Consider the following 18632-nt stretch of genomic DNA (forward strand, 5'->3'; position numbering starts at 1 on the left):
AAGGGGAAACACTTGCCTGTTCTTAGATAATAAGAAATCTGGATACTATTAAATGTTACCTCACATTTACACCGATTGTGATCAAAACCACAATAAGATTCAAATCCGGAATACCAACGATGATAATATCATGAAATCTTATGCAACATGATCGAATATTCACGCTTATTCCCGGCACATGGATGGATTTATGTTTGACTAATCAGTCCGTAACGATTAGTCAGCAAGGTCAAGAACTGAATGAGGTCAGAGCTATTGTGTCATTTTACTGACCTTATCTGCTCGATGCAGCTTGTATTTATATAATTCTATTTTATAGTTCCTTAAAAAATGAATAAATGTATTTATTTTCAAAATCTGGATCACAATTCTCTCGAAGCAAGATTTTCCTCATTGAAAACTGGTCTGACGTCCTGTGTAAATATGAAACGTCTCTTCCATTTTGTCAGAGAATACTTTATTAGTAATGAAGCTCATCAAGCATGAGCATCACTAAAAGCATCTCTGCAGGGTATGATGGCCAGACTTCCTGTTAAACATGTATTTAAGAAAACAAAAGAAAGCAATAATAAGAAGAAGTTCAGAGCCTGTGCTGGCAGAGACCCTGTGGGAAGAGAATTTGTCTGGGGATTTAGTTTGCTGGCATGCCCTCTGAGTGCCACGCTCTTGTACGTATCTAGGATATTTCAGAATAAAAATCAAGTATACGATGGAATAAAATCTAAACTATTTGGGTCATAACACAGCTAGAACACTGCAGGGTCAGTAAGGCGATATGGCAGCATCATACCATGAAGCCGCTTTTCAGGGCAGACGATTCGTGTTTTCTCATGCAAGCTCACAAAGCCTCCTTCCTTCCTCTTCATTCTCATCCAAATGACGCAAATTATAGGAAGTGCTTTTTTACAGATAAAACCTTCTTAAAAGCTCTACCCTTTGATGTGGCTGCAATTCAGATGAAGCTGATATGTTTCCTACAATTGGCCTTCAGGCCTCCATCTGATCTGGCTGAGATGGTTTTACATGTTCATGTTAAACTGACAATCCAAGACGATGCCATTCAGATTTTACAATCACAAGAAATTACAGATCCTAAATGGGTTGTAAATAATTTATTTTTAAATTATGAGTCGCCACATGTAAGTGCAAGTCAGGATGTAGGATGGCATTCATACTTGCACTTGATAGCCATTGTTAGTTATAAACAGTTTGACCTAAAATAGTGTTTTTTCACCAACATGGTGATTTCCAGATACATGTTAGCTGAAAATCTCGCATATCCTTGGCGTTCTGTGCCATGAAAAAAATGAGGAAACTGTCAAGTAGAGGACACAAGAAGGGTCTAAAGATTTATCTGGCTCATCATGATTTGGTGCTCTGTTTTTGCCAATATTGCTCGGGATCTTGTCAAAACTGATGTAATTATAAACACAGAAAAGTAACATAAGATTTTGTTCAACATGTAAAACCATCTGGATTGTATCTGATTGACAGTGCTTTAATTTTTGAGTATGGCAATGATCCCAAGAACACTGCCACTGCAGTAAAAACATAGATGGATAGAAAAACACACATGGATCACTAGGAGCCATGGATTGGCCTCCCCAGAGCCCGGACCTCAGCATTACTGAAGTAGTGTAGGATCATCTTGACAAAGAACAAAAGGCAGCCAAGAAAAAGAATCCAAGAAGAACTTTGAGTGTCCTTCAAGAAGCCTGGAGAACTATTCCTGAAGACTACTTAAAGAAATTACAAGAAAGCTAGCCTGAGAGCGTCCAGGCTGTGCCGAAAGGTGGCCACACCAAAGATTGACATTCAAGCACTTACGAAACGCACATGCGTCTTATATACTTTATTTCCATGGTTGTTCGCTTCACCGATTTCCAATTTTCCTTTCAAAATATAACAAAATCGAGAGTGGCTCAAGATTTTTGCGCAGAGCTGTAAGTCATGAGATAAATTATCCTCACAATGACCTGATGACTCTTTTAAATGGTAGCAGCACTATTTGTTTTGTCTTTTAATAACAGTGAATTACCGGCATTTATATGCAAATTATGACCGAACAGAAAATACTTCCAGCCAATGGACAGTGGTGGATGAACTAATCCAGAAAGCATCGGCAAATTATTTATTAACCATCACAAATCCAATAATTACAACTTATCGATCCTCGTGTGTGGTCTCGAGTTATAATAATGACCCTGGAATTGGCGTAGGCATAAAAAGTTTGTCCTTTAATTTCGTGATGTTTGTTATAACTGCTGATGGTCCACTTATGCGCTTGTTTCTTCTGAAGCGTTTTTTCTTATCTAAGCCAAACGTAAATGACTCATTATAATCCCACCGCCTGCCGCTGGCTGTTTTGACAGACCGCTGATTTACAATATTTGTAAATGTCCTCCTGACATTAGTCTGCGCACTGTGCGCTCTGTGTGCCAAGAACATAGTCTGCTTAAGGGAAGCTGGCGAGTGGGGAGAGACACTAATTTTTTCCTCTGGTCCTAAGGGGTCTCCTTCTCTATATAAGGCTCTCAGAGTTCTCAGGAGTTACACAGTCTCTATGTTCCCCGGGAACACCACCAATAGCAGCAGCCTGCTCCTCTCATAAGAGAATTAACAGCTTTCCGGCGCTCAGAGGAAGCTGCACCGAAAATACTCAATCTACTGGATACTAACAAAGAAACAGAGAGGTGAGCACGCTTTCTTTCTTTCTTTCTTTCTTTCTTTCTTTCTTTCTTTCTTTCTTTCTTTCTCCGAAACAACCCGTACTTTATAATGCACATTCTCTGCAACAGCAGGAAAGGCAGAACTGCCCACCTGGTGAGATTTGCTGCAGATTTATTCATGCACTCACATCGCGATATAAACTTCTGACACATTGTAACTCTGATGTTAGCAAGACACCGGTCTTCAGTGTCTGCAGCCCGGAAAGTGCCGTAGCATGATGGAAACCCTATGTGCAGGAAGTAACCTTATGAGCAAAGCATTTTAAGTGTATTTGGAGGTTATCGATATGATCAAAAGATTATATTTCATTTATGGAAGCCTATATTTTAGAGTTCTGGGACCAGAATATAACAGAAGAAATAACTTACTTAATGATGACCTTTAAGGTTTCTGAAGAAGAGGAAGAAGAAGAAGAAGAAGAAGAAGAAGAAAAAAGCCCAAACCCCCAAAACAATAAAATGAAATTTAAAAAAGTAATTGCAAATTACAAAAATTTCAAGTAACTGCAAAAAGTTATATAAATGATAGAATCTACATTATGGCATGTGTTTTTGTTTACATTCAGCCTCGTGGTGAGCTGAAGATGAGGTCAGTCTGTCTTTGGATCAGATAGGAGCTCCAGAAGTTGAAAAAGGAGTCAAGTTTACATAGACGAGATGTCGATACGTACGTGCGTTCAGGTTTTCTCCTCTGTCTGTCACTCTGGTATCGAATTCATGAGAGCCTTGAGAAGGGCCCAGACAGAGAAGCTGGTAGAGGTTCAGTGTGAAGACGGGGCACAGGGAAAGAAGAAGGGTGTGGCGGCTGGGCTGCCTGTTGGCTCACAGTTCCCTGAGCTGGCACAGCATGTTGACACAGAGCCGATGCCAGACCTCAGGCTGCATCTCCAGCCAAAGGGAAAGAGGTGAAGGGATTCAAGGATAAGAGCAACCAGTGCAAGCTGGTTTATTTTTCCTTTCTTCTCTGATCACCCTGACTGACTGCTCTTCTCTCTTTCTAGAAGTTTATGACTTAGGGATATTTGGTTTAGCTTTAGTTTTGGACGTCTTGCCTCCACCTTGTTGCCTTTCGGAGCGAGGTCAGGTAAAGAGTCAGTTACACAATATTATGAACCTTCCTAATATGTGTGAGGAATGCAGTGTTTTGCCTAATGAGAGCTGAGTGAGAAGTTGTCAGCTTGAACTCAGGTCCCCCTCAGCAGATCTCACTGTGCTGCTTGGTTTGGCTAAAATAACTGGAGTGATACAGGATGGATGTTGTATATAATTAAGGTGCACTAGGTCCAGGTGGGTTATGTACACAGACATTTTCATACATTTTTAGTCATGAATATAAAACTAATTTATTAGGGACACTTTATGTCATATTAATGTTTATATGACAAAGTCAAATAATTGAGGTTGTTATGAATAAGACAGATCCTTGTACATTAAGACTGAGGCCACTAAAAATGATCATTTAAGCATTTAATGTCACAATATGTTACAAGCTGATCATGTACACTTCACAGTGTCTGAAAAGGAAACAAAATGCCTCAAAGAATCAGCAATTTATCAGATAAATCTAATGGAAGTTTATGATTATAATTTTGTTCATGCTATATGAGAGTGGTTGATTGAACTCTGTGGCCAATATCTGTTTCATACACCTTTCAGTATATTTCATGGCACTGCAAATAAACAAAAAACACCTTCATAGCCTCAAAAATGAACATTGAATTATTTCTTTTATACTTTGGCCTAAATAAAGCATTCAGAAGCTTCTCAAAGAAATGTTGTTATTGCAGGGCAGTTATTTTGGATTGCATCAGAGTCTATTGGCCCAAATAGTAAAACAGTCACAAGATGGCCAAAAGCTGAACTTACACAAAGCAGAACTGCAGAGAAAAAAAAGTCCACCTTTGAGTTAGGAAATTTTATTTTACTGCTCCTCCCCATCACCAAACACTCTTCATCAGTAGGAGTTATAACACATAGCAATGCAAAGGGAATATTGAAGAGTTATCAACTAAAAACAACCTGAAGGAGAGACAGATATTAAAGAAGAGTCGTGCAAGGCAGTCGTTTCTAGGTGTATGCATTTATTTTGCAACTTTATTAGAAGAAGTGCCTCCTCTATTAGTTAAGTGTGGGAAGTGTGTGTGCCCATATTTTGTAATCTGGTCATTTTCTTGAATCACAGAGGAAGGAAACCATCATTGAATCGTCATTTCCACCCTGCAGATTTTATCTGGAACTGTGAAAGGAGCCTCTCTATATCCACAAGCTGCTGTCTAGTCCTAAAGTATAAACTACGCAGCTCAAGTGTCAGGATGACCTGCGCTACAGTGACCTGGCCCCTTGTCCTCATCCTCGTGCTGTTGTGCATCAGAGACTCGGCTTCCCTCTTCCTGCCAGACTCCAGTGAGCTCAGGAAGCTACTGAGCCGCTATGAGGAGGAAGCAGAGCAGAAAGGCACCAGCAACACAGCTGGTAACAGGACCCGCCGAGCCATCCTCTGGTCAGACCGTGAGGAGATCCTGCAGCTGCACAACAAGCTGAGGGGTGGGGTTTACCCCACCGCTTCAAACATGGAATACATGGTAAGATTATTGACCTATTTCAGTATTATCATGCAGATAAAGCTAACATTTTACTTTACCCTGGAAAAAAACTCTTATACTTATTTCTTGCACTTGATTTTTTTATTTGCTTTACTTGAGTGGTTTTGCAGAATTCACAGTTCAGTCTTACATTTATTTACCTTATATTGAACCTTCTTCAGCTCATCAGTTTAATCACTGTGTGAAACAAGCTTCTCTTTATGCCAACCTTCATGTTTTTGGCTTTACCTTGCAAACACAAGAGTTGAACAGTAGGTGGGCGGGGCTTCTGTGCTCACAGTCAGGTTGTGCCTGAGATCACGATATAAGGAATATCTCCTCTAAGTGACATCACAAAGAGCCATAGTAAGGGAAGCAGATCGTTTACCATGTATCATCATATATATGATATATATACTCAAATGATATGAACACAGGATTATATATAATATATATAATGATATATAAACATAGCAGCTTCTCAAGTAATTTTCATCTGTCAGCAGCACCAATGAGGTTTGTAATCAGGGTTTTAGTTGACGTACAAAAAGTGGTGTTGCCGTAATAAAAACAATCGTTTCTCTCTGCTGGAAACATGTAGTCAAGATGTTGAACTATTGCCAGCCTGCTGTGCCACGCTTTTATGGGGAGGATAATAATGCTGACTCTGTCCTACCTGCAAACAGCTCAGCACATGCGGCTTGGTTAAAAGAGGAAGGAGAATAAGGCTGGAAAAGGGAAACTTAAGGGACCGCATGGCACATTAATACATAAAGTAGGAGAGGGATTATTGTGGAGACAAAAATAAGCTTATTGAAAACCATGTGCTCCATAAAGTTGAGAGAAGCAGTGGTGGCCTGTGTGTCTCTGGAGTGTGGTTACACTGTGAAGGAAAATGTCTGCAGACTGTCTTTGCTCTCTCAAATTCCAGCGAACAGGCAGTGGATGTGTTTGTGTTAGTGTAAGGGTGTTTGGAGTTACAGTGCTGTCTGTGTGTGCATGTGTTAGCGACCACCAAAAGGCTGGAAATTTACTGAAGGGATGTACTTTGAGGGGCCATGGTGTATGGAGTGTTCAGTCACTTCACAGTGCCCCCTCCAAAGTGGGAGTCAGGTATCTTCTCTGTTTTCCACCCTCTTGTCCACTGCTATAATAAATCCCACTGAGGAAATTTGGATAATTCAGCTGTGATTGCTGGAGATTTGTAGTGGACCAAGGCCAGGCGCTAGGAGCTCCGCTCAAATGTCACCATCTAAGGATATTGTTGTACTTGTGTGCGGCTTAGTTTCAGCTTAATGGGAGAGAAGGAAGTGCAAGAGCAGAAGAGCAGGTTGAGGGAAGGAAAGCATAGTGTGGATTGCACTTGATACAGCAGGTGATGAATGATTGTTTTCTTATATGCATGCAGATTTGGGATGATGAGTTGGAGCGATCTGCCACTCAGTGGGCAGAGGAGTGTCAGTGGGACCATGGACCTCAGGACCTGCTCATGTCTATTGGACAAAACCTGGCAGTTCACTGGGGCAGGTGAGACACATTCTTATTAAATATGAATATTTTATTGCTTTATTTTGGAAAATGACTTTTTTTCAAAATCTGAGAAAAAAATCATTGGACCTTATCCTCTTCTGTACTTTGTAGATTATTTGTTAAACATTTGTAGGAATGCGACCACCTTTGATGTTGAATAACCATCTAACTGATGTCATGGACGTTTTTTTTTATGTCCATTTGAGATGTGTGGACTTCCTTGTTAGAATTTCTGGCAAGAGAAAGTTCATCTAAATGTGTATATAATGTATATATTAAACAAAATAAGGTAAGTTCACTACACAACAAATAAACTGGAATTTAGATGTAAAAACTGTAAATGGCTAAAAAAATTTTTTTTAGTGATGCTAGACATCTGTTGACAACCATGTACTGACCACATTACCTTGCTGTTCAAAAAACAAAACAAAGCAATGAATTCCTTCTTTGCAATAGTCAAAACTTTATTTCTCACTTTGTAAGAGCGCGAGGAGGCTTGTGTTCTACATGGGTTCATTCACCTTATTGCGACCAGTTTTGATGAAGGGGATAACACCTGGTTTTCAGCCATGTTTGCTGGGTAATTTGTATTAAGCAAAATACAGATAAAAGACTTTAATCAGTGGAGGTAAGGCTGTTAATCAACATGGCCATGCCCCCTAATATTAAGTCCCAAACAACTGAGTTATAATCCCCCTCCTCCTCTCAACTGTGCAGTTTTCGTTTTAAGTTAAACCAAAAAGGGCTTGTATGAGTTTGTAAGAATTCAAATTTCATAGCTAAAGTTGGGTCTCAGCCCTTTAAGGTGGCTGCTTGATCAACAGGAGTTTTAAACATGCTCTAGGACTAGCACGGTGGAATTGTTAGTCAGTCAGTCCACCATTTTTAGCCCAGAATAAAAAATCTGAGCAGCTACTATATGGATTAAGAGCAACTTTATTTCCAATGCTCCTTTAAGCAGATTTGCAATCATTTTTCTGAAGGCTATAAATCTGAACTTTAACTGAGAGGCAGTTTTCTTGTAGCTTTTTTGTACCAAGTGACTCCTAAACGTCCTTATAAGAGATTATCATCAACTCTAAGCAAAAGTGATGAGTGTTGTACTTGAGCTACTTAAACTATAACAAAAGTGTCAGTGCATGAACCATAGGTATTGCTAGTCCTTGTTCATATGGAGTCTGATATGAATGAGGTTGTGTGTGTGTGTCCAAGTGGACATCAGACAGTAGGCCTCTGTGTTTAATAGTGTATGGCTATCGCAGCAGGTGCCCTTCCAGGAATCTGCCCTCATTCTCACAAACCCATTCCCCCTTCCTACTCCCTTCTTTTCTTCCTGTGCCCAAAAACCCTGATGCGAAGTCATTTTTTTTCACTCCCCCTCTGCTCTCCATTTATAAGCTCTGCACGTTTCAACACCGTAAAAAGAGATGTTTATAATAGGAGCTAGAATTGATTTGTTAAACTGGGAAGCTGTGTTTAGCTTTGCTCTAATTCTTTTTGTTGTTGTCTTTTAGCTTGATTTGATTCCCTCTGTTATGGAGGGAACAGACTGCTGTTCCGTGTGCCAGGTTATATTCAGACTCATCATTTGAGGACAAAAGGGTTAGAGCAAGGGTAGAGCAAGGCAGGTTCATGTAGTTTCTCAAGTCTAGCCAAAGCACCTGGCAGATACCCCAGATGTTTCCCTTTTGCCCCTGGTACCCTGTGACTGAGCCTACTGTCTGTTTGTGTGTGTGTGTGTGTGTGTGTGTGTGTGTGTGTGTGTGTGTGTGTGTGTGTGTGTGTGTGTGTGTGTGTGTGTGTGTGTATCCTACAGATACCGTTCACCTTCCTCCCACGTCCAATCCTGGTACGATGAAGTGAAGGACTACACCTACCCCTACCCTCATGAGTGCAATCCCTGGTGTCCAGAACGTTGCTCTGGGCCAATGTGCACTCATTACACCCAGGTGAGACAAATACAAGAAAAAGGTTTGTCATCTTTGTTTGAAGCCCACAATTAACTCTGCATAGCATAACACAACTGAATCTCTGACTTAAGTGTTGGTGGTCAAGTCAGAATGTGGGTAATGTTGGCACCATATTTGGACAAGTAAAAAGAATACATGAAATTTCCACTGCACCATCTGCTGCATTGGCAGTCTGACAGTTTAAATTTAAGCTGGTGGACTGCTCTTTTAAGAAATCCCTGAGCAGTAACTTATAAACCTGCTCTTAACTTGATCAATTACTACAAGAACCTGCAAAGTTTGATAACTTGATGCAAATAATTCAAGAGAAGGGACAGAAAAAAGTTGTTTTTTTTTTAAAAAAAAGAAAAAAAAGAAAGAAAGAAAGACGCTAAAAACAAAACAGGAATGAATGAGCCTGCCTCATCCTTCCCCAGACATTACTTTGTGGATGTTGGGATGAGTTTACAGAAACATTTAGACTCCTCCCTGAAACCTGATCGCTGCCATCTGGTAGTCATTTTCCTCCCACCAGACATGCCACACCGTTTGACCTGGATTCTTTTGAAGATGCTGCAGAGTGGGCAATGCCAAGTCTGAGCATCACCACCTTTTCTCTGTAAGTGCCGATACACGTGCAGTCCAGGCAGTCAAACCACATTTTAATCGCACTGTCCTGGATTACCAGCACTCACCAGCTGACTCACTGCTTCCACTGAACATTCCTGAAGGGGGAGAGTGCACGTTTGGGAGGAAAGCTTGGAGACGCTTTCGAATATGATGTCTTGTATTCCCTGTCAAATGGCACATCATTCATCTGCAACACCACTGCAGGAGCTTTCCGTTTCGTGAGCTGCGTTATTTTACTGTGGACAGTTCTGGGGCTTGGAGAATTTCTTTCCAAGTTAAGATATTAAAAACTGACATTTCCTCCTTCTAACTGGATGATGAAAATACTCCCGGTTGTGTCACAGAGGGCAAACTGGGTTCACGTGATGACCACGTGACTGAAGAAGAATAACAGAACAGGCAGTCTTGGAAATCCCAAAGGCCTCATTAGTTATAACTGCCTAAATAGGTGCTTCCTCTGGAATGATGGTGGACCTATCGGTTGTGAGGAAAGAGAGGCAACAAATCTAGGTTACAAGATCAACTGTTTACTTTTCTGTGTGTCCTTTCGGAAATTGTACGTGCTAATGTTTGCCATTTACTTTCCCCTCCCCTTTTACAGCTGGTGTGGGCAACTACTAACCGAGTGGGCTGCGCTGTGCACGTGTGCCCAAGGATGAACGTGTGGGGAGAAATATGGGAGAATTCTGTTTACCTTGTGTGCAACTATTCCCCAAAGTAAGATCAGTATTCCTCCATGCTGTACTGATCGTTAACACCTCTGGTCTCCAGGCTCTTGTTTACATACCTTCTCCTTACAGGACTCACAAAAGCTGCATTTTGAGTTGTTAATATAGTTGTACTGTAGATAAGAAACACTAGCTGTCCAAAACATTCATATGACATATTGTTGCCATTAAAATTCCTCCAGAAGTCAGAGTAAAAATAGTAATTATGAGGTACGGGGAAAGAAAATAAGAGCAGAGTAGGAGTTTGTTTTCCAGACAGCCTATAAGATGTAATTGCCTTAGAGACAAAGAGGAGTGTTTTTGCTACAAGGTCACGAACCCAGTGACGTTGACTCATGGTTAATTTCCACCTTACTCAAGACGCCCATTGTTCAAAATTTCTGCAGGGGCAACTGGATTGGAGAGGCTCCATACCAGCATGGCCGACCTTGTTCCCAGTGCCCTCCAAGCTATGGAGGAGGATGCAGAAATAACCTTTGCTACAAAGGTGAGCGAACCCACGCGATTTTCACTCAGTCATTTTAACATTAAACTGGTTACCAAGCTGAACCCTATCTGTCCTTTTACAGACTCTCAGCAGCCAGAGATTGAAGACATGAATGAGGTGGAGAAGCCTCAGGTCCCACTGCCACCTCGTACCACTGCCAGACCTAAAACTATTGCTCCAAAGAAACCTGTGTCCAGACCCTCCAGTCCCAAGAACACTAATCCCAGGACAACGCCTTCAAAAGCTCCCAGCAGCACTTTTCTTGGTAGCTATAGCAACTGTATACCTATCAAAATCATCATGAATTTTAATATTTTACACTTTTTAATATGTTTTTTTCCCTTGCAGCTCACAATATTAAGTGTGAGACAAGACTGCGAGATAAATGCCGTGGCTCAACCTGCAGCAGGTGAGGTTATTTCAGTGTGTTTTAATGTAAAATTAGTTTAAGATTTGCAAATAAGATAACACACTTTGCAGTATCCACTCACTGTGGTGGCCAACTTGCTTTCTGACTCTGCAGATACAACTGTCCTGCTAACTGTGTGCAAAAGAAAGGAAAAGTTTGGGGAACTGTCACTTATGATGTGGTGAGTCTGTCCTGTATGAAGCAAACTTACTGCATCATGCAGCAGTTTATAATGGGACTGTAAACGTGGTTTAGTCTGGTTTCACACTGGACGACAACATATAAGGCACTAAATAATATCTCATATGTATCCTGTATGTAAAATAGGCTTCAGGACATCCAAGTATTAGGTTTTTCCTAAAATTCCGGTTTTATCATTTATCCTAATTTAATGAGTGTTGTTTTCACATTTTTTAAAATTCTTTTCTCGCATTATGGAACTGTTTTGATTTGGTATTTGATTTGTAAATAAGAGCTTTGCTATTTTTACAGGATTTTCACCCAGCGTTTGTTTTTCATTGTTTCAGCAATCAAGTATTTGCCGAGCTGCTATCCATCATGGTGTGATTGACACCAACGGAGGACTAATCGATATCTCCAGAATGGATAAGTTACCATTCTTTGTCAGATCTACAAAGAATGGCATTGAGTCTCTCAGGTAGATATATGTACTCTGAAGGGAACATATAGGAAACAAATGTGCCTGCTTCTGTGATTAACACAATGAAATAATTTGGTTTCGGAAGACTTTACAGGTTTCTAAATTTGATGTGTTTTACAGTAAATATAAAGCTGGAAATGCCTTCACAGTGGCCAGAGTGAAAGGTAAGTGAAGCATTGCTTTTGTTCGGAGGAGCTTTGAGTCACGATTGTGTGCTGATTTGCATTATTTTCAGATATATATTAGAGTTTTAAGTGATTTTCTTTTCTCTCTCTCTGTGACAGAAATGACAGCTGATTGTTACACCACAGTGGCTGAAATCTGCCCTTACAAAGAACCAAACTCACACTGTCCAAGGTGTCACCACACATCCAACATTTGATTACTCAAAAACAGCTTTTTACTACAACAGTAGATGACATATTTAATGCTTGTCCTCTCAGATAAAAAGTAAATTAAAGTAAATGGAAACTTGGTGTTTGTATTAGTTATTTACATTATTGTACAAAGGTTCTGAGACACCCCACATTTCTTTATATTTTGCTAGGAAAATGGGAAATAGTTTCTTGAAACTTGTGCAAACATACATAGAAACATGGTGTAAAGGGCTAAAATAGAGTTTGTACAATTCTGATGAGCTGCAAAATCAAAATTTGGTACGAGCACCTTCATTCTTCAGCATACATTAATAGTTTAACAAACAATAAATATATCCCCCTGAAGATTGTCGGGTAAAAGGACATGACTGAAAATCAAGAACAAGAACAAACAAGTCTGGCTCCTTGGAAGCGAAATATGAAGAAGGGTGGGAGGGGTGGCCCAAGACTTTTGCACAGCACTGTATGCATAGCAAATAAATAGTTTCGAATTTAATATAATGCAGTTCAAAATAAAATGTAAATGTTTGTCTTTTTGCCAACTATATCCGTTAACTGAGAATATAGGAATGCTAAATGAAAGTGCTAAAATATTACCACTTATTGAAGAAACCCTCCCATAGCAAAACATCTTTCTATGACTCTTGTCTGTCAGATTTATACTCAAGTGCAATTTGTTTCTCAGAGTCTTCTGTCCAGAGAACTGCAAGGCTCAGCCCTCATACTGGTCGCCTGTTATTGGAAACAAGATTTACACAGATGTAAGTAACACTAGCTTCCAATCTGTATCTTCTGAATTAAGGGGCAATAAACCACAATCAAGTAAATGTATGTGTTTCAGTTTGTGCAACTAATACACAACCTACCTGCTGGTGTGTACTTCTATGTGATTTTAAGGTGTATGTTTTATTCCAGTAATGCTAGGATGGTAGGAATAAAAAAAAAAAAATTAGCTGATTGTTTATTATAACTTGTGTCTGAATGATTATGTCTGCGTGATTATGTCGCATGGCCATGAACAACAGCTGAATCATAGGATCATGGAGAATTGGAGTAATGAAATGACAAACCGGAGAATGTCTTTGACTCTATAGGGCTTTACCACTCAAGCATTATCTCAAACTAAGTGCCTCTTTTTCACTGAAGAAGACACAGAAAGAAATACTCCTAGGAAGACTGGTTTAGAATATCTCTCTGAAGTGACTTAAAAAGATGTTTACAGTGGAGAGGACACTGTAAAGTGCCCTTCAGACTAAACATATCAGATGTAAAATGTAAAAGCTTTTATGTTACTTTCAAAGTTTATTTTAGAGCTGCTAATCTGTGAATTCACATGAGGTCAATGCTGGGTTTAAAGAGCTTAACCACTGATGAAACTGACTCTTAACCAGATCACAGGTCCTCTGAGGTCCTGAAACAAGCACACTTGACTCATAACAAATGCCCAGCACCCAGGAATGCTTTGCAATCTGAGGCACCCACATCTGTTTCCACAGTGGTGTATAAGCTGAATGTTGGTTAAATATGAGGCATAAACTGTCTGGTTACAATCTCTGGTAGGGTGTATGGACAGTCTGATCTATGTTTGGAGTAGAAATGATTGATTGTACTCCAAACTGTTGATAAGAGCTCATGGTCTGTTTTGCTGGAGCCATAGTTCTGGCTCAAACTCTACTCCTTGAGTCTTTGTGTGTGTGTGTGTGTGTGTGTGTGTGTGTGTGTGTGTGTGTGTGTGTGTGTGTGTGTGTGTGTGTGTCTGTGTGAGTGTGGTTGCTGACGTCTTTCTGTAAAATATATTTTATGCTGTATTAAACAATTATTAAACTGAAGTAATGTTTGCACAGTGAAAAAGTGGTTTTCCATCTTTTTAAATCCTCTCTCAAGTTCACCATATCTTCTCTTCACAGAACTCCAGCATTTGCAAAGCGGCCATCCATGCAGGCGTAATCAAACCCAATGGCGGTTTTGTTGATGTTTTGCCTCTGGACAAGAGAAAGAGCTACACAGGAGTTCTGAAAAATGGCATCCAATCTGAAAGGTACTGCTCCACAGGGATTTTGGAGATTACTATTATTCCTGACAACTATGTTTAAAATGTAGCCCTTTAAACAAGCAATTGCCAACAGTGAGGAGTAAAAACTCCTTTTAACAGGAAGAACGCTTCGGCAGATCCAGGCTCTGTTAGGGGCAACCATCTGCCACTACTAGTTGGAGGTCAGGGCGGAAGTTAGGATAGCAAAAAGGCACACCGTGGGAGAGAGAGGCAGAGTTTAGTTATTAAACGAAATATAGCAATGGTGTATAAACACATAGAGAGGGAAAACACATGAGTAAAGAAGAAAAGGTCAGTGGATCAAGGGAAGCCCCAGCAGCATCAGTAACTCAAGGGCGGGTTCAGAGACACCTGTTCCATCTCAAACTATATGCTTTATCAAAAAGGGATATTTTATTTCTCTTTTAGGAGGAGTTAATTTAATAAAAATCTAATTAAAGTTAATCGAAGGTGGAGTTTTATATCAAATTTTGTATAAAGTGTAGTCACCAAAAGTCAAATGCAACTGAAATAAAAAACCAGAAGCTTGCGGAAATTTAGACAAGTAAACTGTCCAAGAGAGTCTGAAATAGAACAAGGCACTTTTAGCTGCTCCCTTATTTCGAATGGATGGACACCGGATGCTGTTCCTGATACAACTCTTTCATTTATCCAGGTTTAGGACCAGACCTGAGATTACATTAGCTCGTGACCCCTTGAGACTGGGTTTGTGTCTCCTCCCAGTCTCAAACTGGGGATCTGTCGTGTTTAAGGTGAATGTGTTAACCATTACACATTGGAGCTGTAAAAGAGACTATAAAATATGCCAGAGAAAAGTGCTTTTATTCATTATACCCTATCTTGATTTATGTGCACTGTAATACTGCAAGTAGTGGGTTCCCTTCATGCACACTATGCTTCTCAAATCAGTCTCACATCTGTGGCCGGCTCCAGTGGACTAAGCTCAGGCAAAGAAGCCCTTGTGGCCAGTTCTAGTGGCATATGGGGTTGTAAGAGTAATGGTGTGGTTTGGTGTGTGGACGGCCCACACATGGGACCTTTGCTTACTTTACTCAGGCATTTCAATTGAGTGTGCAAAGTGCTGAATGGTCAAAAGCATGCCAAGTCTTATTCTCTGAAATCTAATGCAGAGCTGTGAAGGTTTCACTCGGGGCATTCGGATAGGAGTTCAGTAGATGGCTGAGAGAGAGTCTGTGCCATGTGCCAACATCATGGCAGGGTGGGCAGCTTGGATTACTGGGGAAGTAATCACATCCTATCCAATTACTCGAGGCTGGAAATGCTGTCAGCCACTTAGAGTGCTTTCCTATATGGACAATTATCTGTGATTAGATACCAGTTGCACTGGCCTATCATGATTATGTAGCATGGCAAGACTTTGAGATATTTCTGCTAATGAACAAATTACAGCCGTCCAGTTCAACACATGAGGTAATTGGAAGATTCAGTCACAGAAATATAAATACAATGAGTGATTCTGCAAATGTGTCCTTTCTCCCTAAATGTATCATGTGCACCATGACTGTGTGCTTTTGATGGCTCTGATTGGTTGAGGAACTGGAGGGGTCTCATTTGACTTAAAGGAGCACACAAACTCACGGGAAAGCAAGATTATTCCACATTTGCTCCTTCACCTTTGATCAGGCTTCTGAAATTTGCTTCTCAGAATTTTGAAAGAACATACTTTTTCATGGTGTAGTGATAAAATTAACACTTTTTTGTCATGTCCATTTGCAGCAGAAGCAACATGGAGGGAGGATCCTTCCGAGTCTTTACTGTGAGGCAGTGAGACTTAAGTTCAGTAACCTGAAGACCAACAGAGTCACCTCAGCTGCTCTCGAAGAGAAGAAAGTGCCCATAGCTTTGATGCCATGTCTGTTTGTCTGTCCATCTGACTGACAGAAACTTTCCCCACTCAGTTAACAAACAGTAGTCATACAGTAAAATTCATCCACTCATCCAACACATTGATAGTCCTTCATGTTCCTTCATCTTTTCTTAGACTTACATAATCTGTGAATACAGAATTTTTTTTATAATTATATTATATAAACAGCTGGTGCTGGAAGTTTTGAGTTAGACTTGTGTTACAAAAAGCAATATGTTTACATTGGTGTTCTTATTACAAGTGTTATTTGTTTTTCATACACAGGAATGTATCCAGATCACACTGTATTTAATCATTGTGTACAGAATATATTATATTTTGTTTTTTTTAAAGAAATAATAACATGTTTAAGTTCTAGCCATTTAAAAAATATATAGCCCTCTTCTTCATCATTGCTTTTTGTAATTCTTAGCAGCGAAGTCCAAGTTTAGTGTGAGCAAAGATGTTTTGCTGGGTTTTTTTGACCAGAAATTTTGAAGCACAAATATTCTGCGAAATGAATGTGTATAAAGGCAGCAGGCACTGCTGGAGAGAAGTAATATTTTCCTTAAGAAGACTAGTGTTGCTTCAGTGCCTGCCATGTGGATGGAGAGCCGGTGTAGGTGAGACAGTTTGTGCACTTATAATAATAAGTAGTAACATCCCAATTTATATTTATTAACTGCTCAGTGCTTTCTTCTTCTCTTTGTTTCTAATAAATACATTTCATGAAAATGCAAAATGCTCCCCCCCTTCCCACGTGAGACCGTTGAATGTGTTGCACGTTTCAGGTACAAAGAGTGCTTTTTGTTTAGAGACTGGACCACGTTGTGAAGGTTTGACACTAACACTGTGCAGAACACACAGGAGACAAGTGTAATATCTCTCACCATAGTGGATTAAAGCAAGGTTGTGCTTGGTCAGGTCTGATTAATATTTTTGCTTCTCATTTAGCTCTGTGATATAATTTTACGTGCACAGACATGAGGGAATGATACTCAGTAGAAACGAATGAAATAAATGTAAAGTCCATTTTGTGTAGAAGTGCTGCCCTCCTGCAAAACACACCCAACATCATAGTCCCATTTAGCCCGTTTAACCTACCTGCTGGTTTTCTTCTTTTCCAACTTCCTGTCTCTTTATCCTACCTCAGTCCTATCGCTGTGCTTAGTATTTAGATCTTTTCTATGTGGGAATTTTGTGGAAAACGCTAAAGGTTTTGTAAAGTTGTGGGATCTGTAAATACTAAGATTTTTGTTTTTGAATCATCTTTATACAGTAAGATTAAAATTAAGTAATTGTGTGAATTTGTTTCAATTGTCTTGGATGTATTGCGTTTATACAGGTTTAGGGTGCCTTCTATACTTTTTGCACAGTTTGAAAATCGAGTGTCTTACAAATCCCAATGTACACAATTCTTTTTTTCTTTTAAATTAAAAAGTCTTGTCAAATATGATATTTTAGAAATCATTACGCATCATGGGTGTTATTTTGTGATTTTTTTTTGTGTGTTTGTGAGCAATAATATTTGAAGAATGAGCCGCTTTACTAAGTAAAGGATAATATCCATATCCAGAAAAGTGAAGCAACCCTTAGCTTACTCTTAGCTACATAAGGTCCTGACTTCATGACCATGAAATGTTACAAGTCTGGCTTTAACTGGTGTCCACAGTAACGTGGTTGAAACCAATGCCTTTGCAGATTGCAAAAAAATGTATTTTAATAAGATCTTGTAACTGTATTAAATGTACTTTGGCCTCAATGTTGGACTAAAATCTGTGTGACATGAATTATGAATGAAATTTAGATCCAGGCCACCCAGGATTTGTCCATTATCTTTGGAAAAATATAACTGACCATGTTCACAACCTGGCTCTGCTTCTTGTGGGCACAAGCATAATGGGTGGAGCTGAGCAACACAAATAGGGATCACTTCTCACGGACTTACACATAATCTGCCAATAGGGTCTTAATAATACAGGAAAGAAGAAAGAAAGAAAGAAGTCTGTCTGCATGACTATAATATCATCATCCTGTAATTCCAATTTAAAAATCAAGGCCAAAGGTCATGTGTTATTTATGATTGGGGTAAAGGTGGCTGAATGGAGAAAGAGGGAAAAAACAATCTTGTAAGCAATAATAACTCCTCATAACCCCAGGGGTTATATGAGAGGCAGATGTTCAGTTTCAGTTAAGCCCTCGTTGGACAGGACCCTGACTATCCTACTGATAAACAGCTGCAACTGGCTTGTGTGATGACTGTTTTACTCCCATTGTCAATGGAGATAAAGATTTGTACTCACCCAGTAAATCCCCTGTCTGCTAAGGGAAAAAGATTCCTGGTTTCAGACCAACTTTATGTTTTCTTGTGCTCAAGAAGTGCTTTGCAAACAGGCTGTTTTGTTGCATCACAAAGGACTCCTAGGGTAAAAGCAGAAGAATCTCATTTGTTTGTTGCTGCAGAAATTAAGACCCCTGAAGGGTTAAAACTCACAAATACACTCTATTTTCCTCGTACAGATGTACAAACAGTGCACATTACTTTCTGCCTCTACTGGCATCTTCTCTTGTGTTGCGATTTTGTAACTAACCGACTCTAGTAAACTTTATCAGCATCAGTATCATCATTT

The 18632-nt window shown here is 39.7% G+C and overlaps 1 protein-coding gene across 2 annotated transcripts; it reads left to right on the plus strand.

Annotated features, from left to right (window-relative positions):
* Positions 1-2465: 2465 nt before the first annotated feature.
* Positions 2466-18269, plus strand: crispld2 (cysteine-rich secretory protein LCCL domain containing 2). 2 transcript variants are annotated; one of them, XM_014335917.2, is made up of 15 exons: positions 2466-2693; positions 4912-5311; positions 6720-6838; positions 8658-8790; positions 10022-10137; positions 10535-10635; positions 10718-10900; positions 10984-11044; positions 11159-11225; positions 11572-11702; positions 11826-11869; positions 11990-12062; positions 12768-12843; positions 13990-14120; positions 15873-18269. In XM_014335917.2, exons 2-15 carry the CDS (start codon positions 5042-5044, stop codon positions 15922-15924), a joined length of 1557 nt encoding a protein of 518 aa, XP_014191403.1. In that variant the 5' UTR covers positions 2466-2693; positions 4912-5041; the 3' UTR covers positions 15925-18269. The 2 variants fall into 2 exon arrangements, with proteins under 2 accessions (XP_014191403.1, XP_005929618.1); XM_005929556.3 differs by having other exon boundaries at positions 4953-5311; positions 15873-18268.
* Positions 18270-18632: the final 363 nt, after the last annotated feature.

The sequence above is a fragment of the Haplochromis burtoni genome, unplaced genomic scaffold (genome assembly GCF_018398535.1).
Source record: "Haplochromis burtoni strain Fernald_Lab_line unplaced genomic scaffold, NCSU_Asbu1 Contig_50, whole genome shotgun sequence".
In the NCBI taxonomy this organism is placed as follows: domain Eukaryota; kingdom Metazoa; phylum Chordata; class Actinopteri; order Cichliformes; family Cichlidae; genus Haplochromis; species Haplochromis burtoni.

Bases quoted from the DNA above. Each gene is read 5' to 3' on its own strand.
- crispld2 (XM_014335917.2), top strand. From the start codon at position 5,042: ATGACCTGCGCTACAGTGACCTGGCCCCTTGTCCTCATCCTCGTGCTG. The intron at 10,636-10,717 runs GTGAGCGAACCC...GTCCTTTTACAG, and splicing joins AAATAACCTTTGCTACAAAG to ACTCTCAGCAGCCAGAGATT. The intron at 11,226-11,571 runs GTGAGTCTGTCC...TCATTGTTTCAG, and splicing joins GAACTGTCACTTATGATGTG to CAATCAAGTATTTGCCGAGC.